The sequence below is a fragment of the Penaeus monodon genome, chromosome 28 (genome assembly GCF_015228065.2).
Source record: "Penaeus monodon isolate SGIC_2016 chromosome 28, NSTDA_Pmon_1, whole genome shotgun sequence".
NCBI lineage: Eukaryota > Metazoa > Arthropoda > Malacostraca > Decapoda > Penaeidae > Penaeus > Penaeus monodon.
Window position 1 is genome coordinate 32,601,476 of NC_051413.1, and position 472 is coordinate 32,601,947.

At 47.2% G+C, this 472-nt stretch overlaps 1 protein-coding gene across 1 annotated transcript in view; it reads left to right on the forward strand.

Annotated features, from left to right (window-relative positions):
* LOC119591505 overlaps positions 1-466 on the forward strand; it is a gene marked incomplete in the record, with an annotated part of 947 nt that extends 481 nt beyond the window's left edge. The window contains 1 exon segment of the mRNA XM_037940255.1: positions 1-466. Coding sequence (XP_037796183.1) covers positions 1-446 — 446 coding nt within the window.
* Between the last annotated feature and the right edge of the window lie 6 nt (positions 467-472).

Below are 472 nucleotides of genomic sequence, written 5' to 3' on the forward strand. Positions count from 1 at the left end.
AAAACTGCAGTAATGAAGATAGTGTGTTATGTGCCTCCCAGCTGCTGCTACAAGCACTACAGCTTGCAGACAGTGAAGGCGGTGCAGCAGAAGGTTCAAACAGTGAAGGCGGTGCAGCAGAGGGTTCAAACAGTGAAGGCGGTGCAGCAGAAGGTTCAAACAGTGAAGGTGAAAGCAGTGACAGTGGCGCTGGCGGTATGGGCAACAGTACATCTTTCCGGTATCAAAACGTACGGGAAAAAATGCACGGTTTCTCTATGGCAATGAGACACTTCGGCAAGGAAGAAAGCGGCTCCTTAGCTACCGCCAAAAGCCTGATTGGGGAAGCTAAAGTTATCGCTGAAAAATTTGTTGGGGATCTGACAACCGAGTCAAGTTCCATGACGTCTTTTACCGATGTGTCTGCACACTATACAGTACCAGAAGTAACTGTCACCACTTCCTAGTGACATAATCTTAAAGTGATATAACA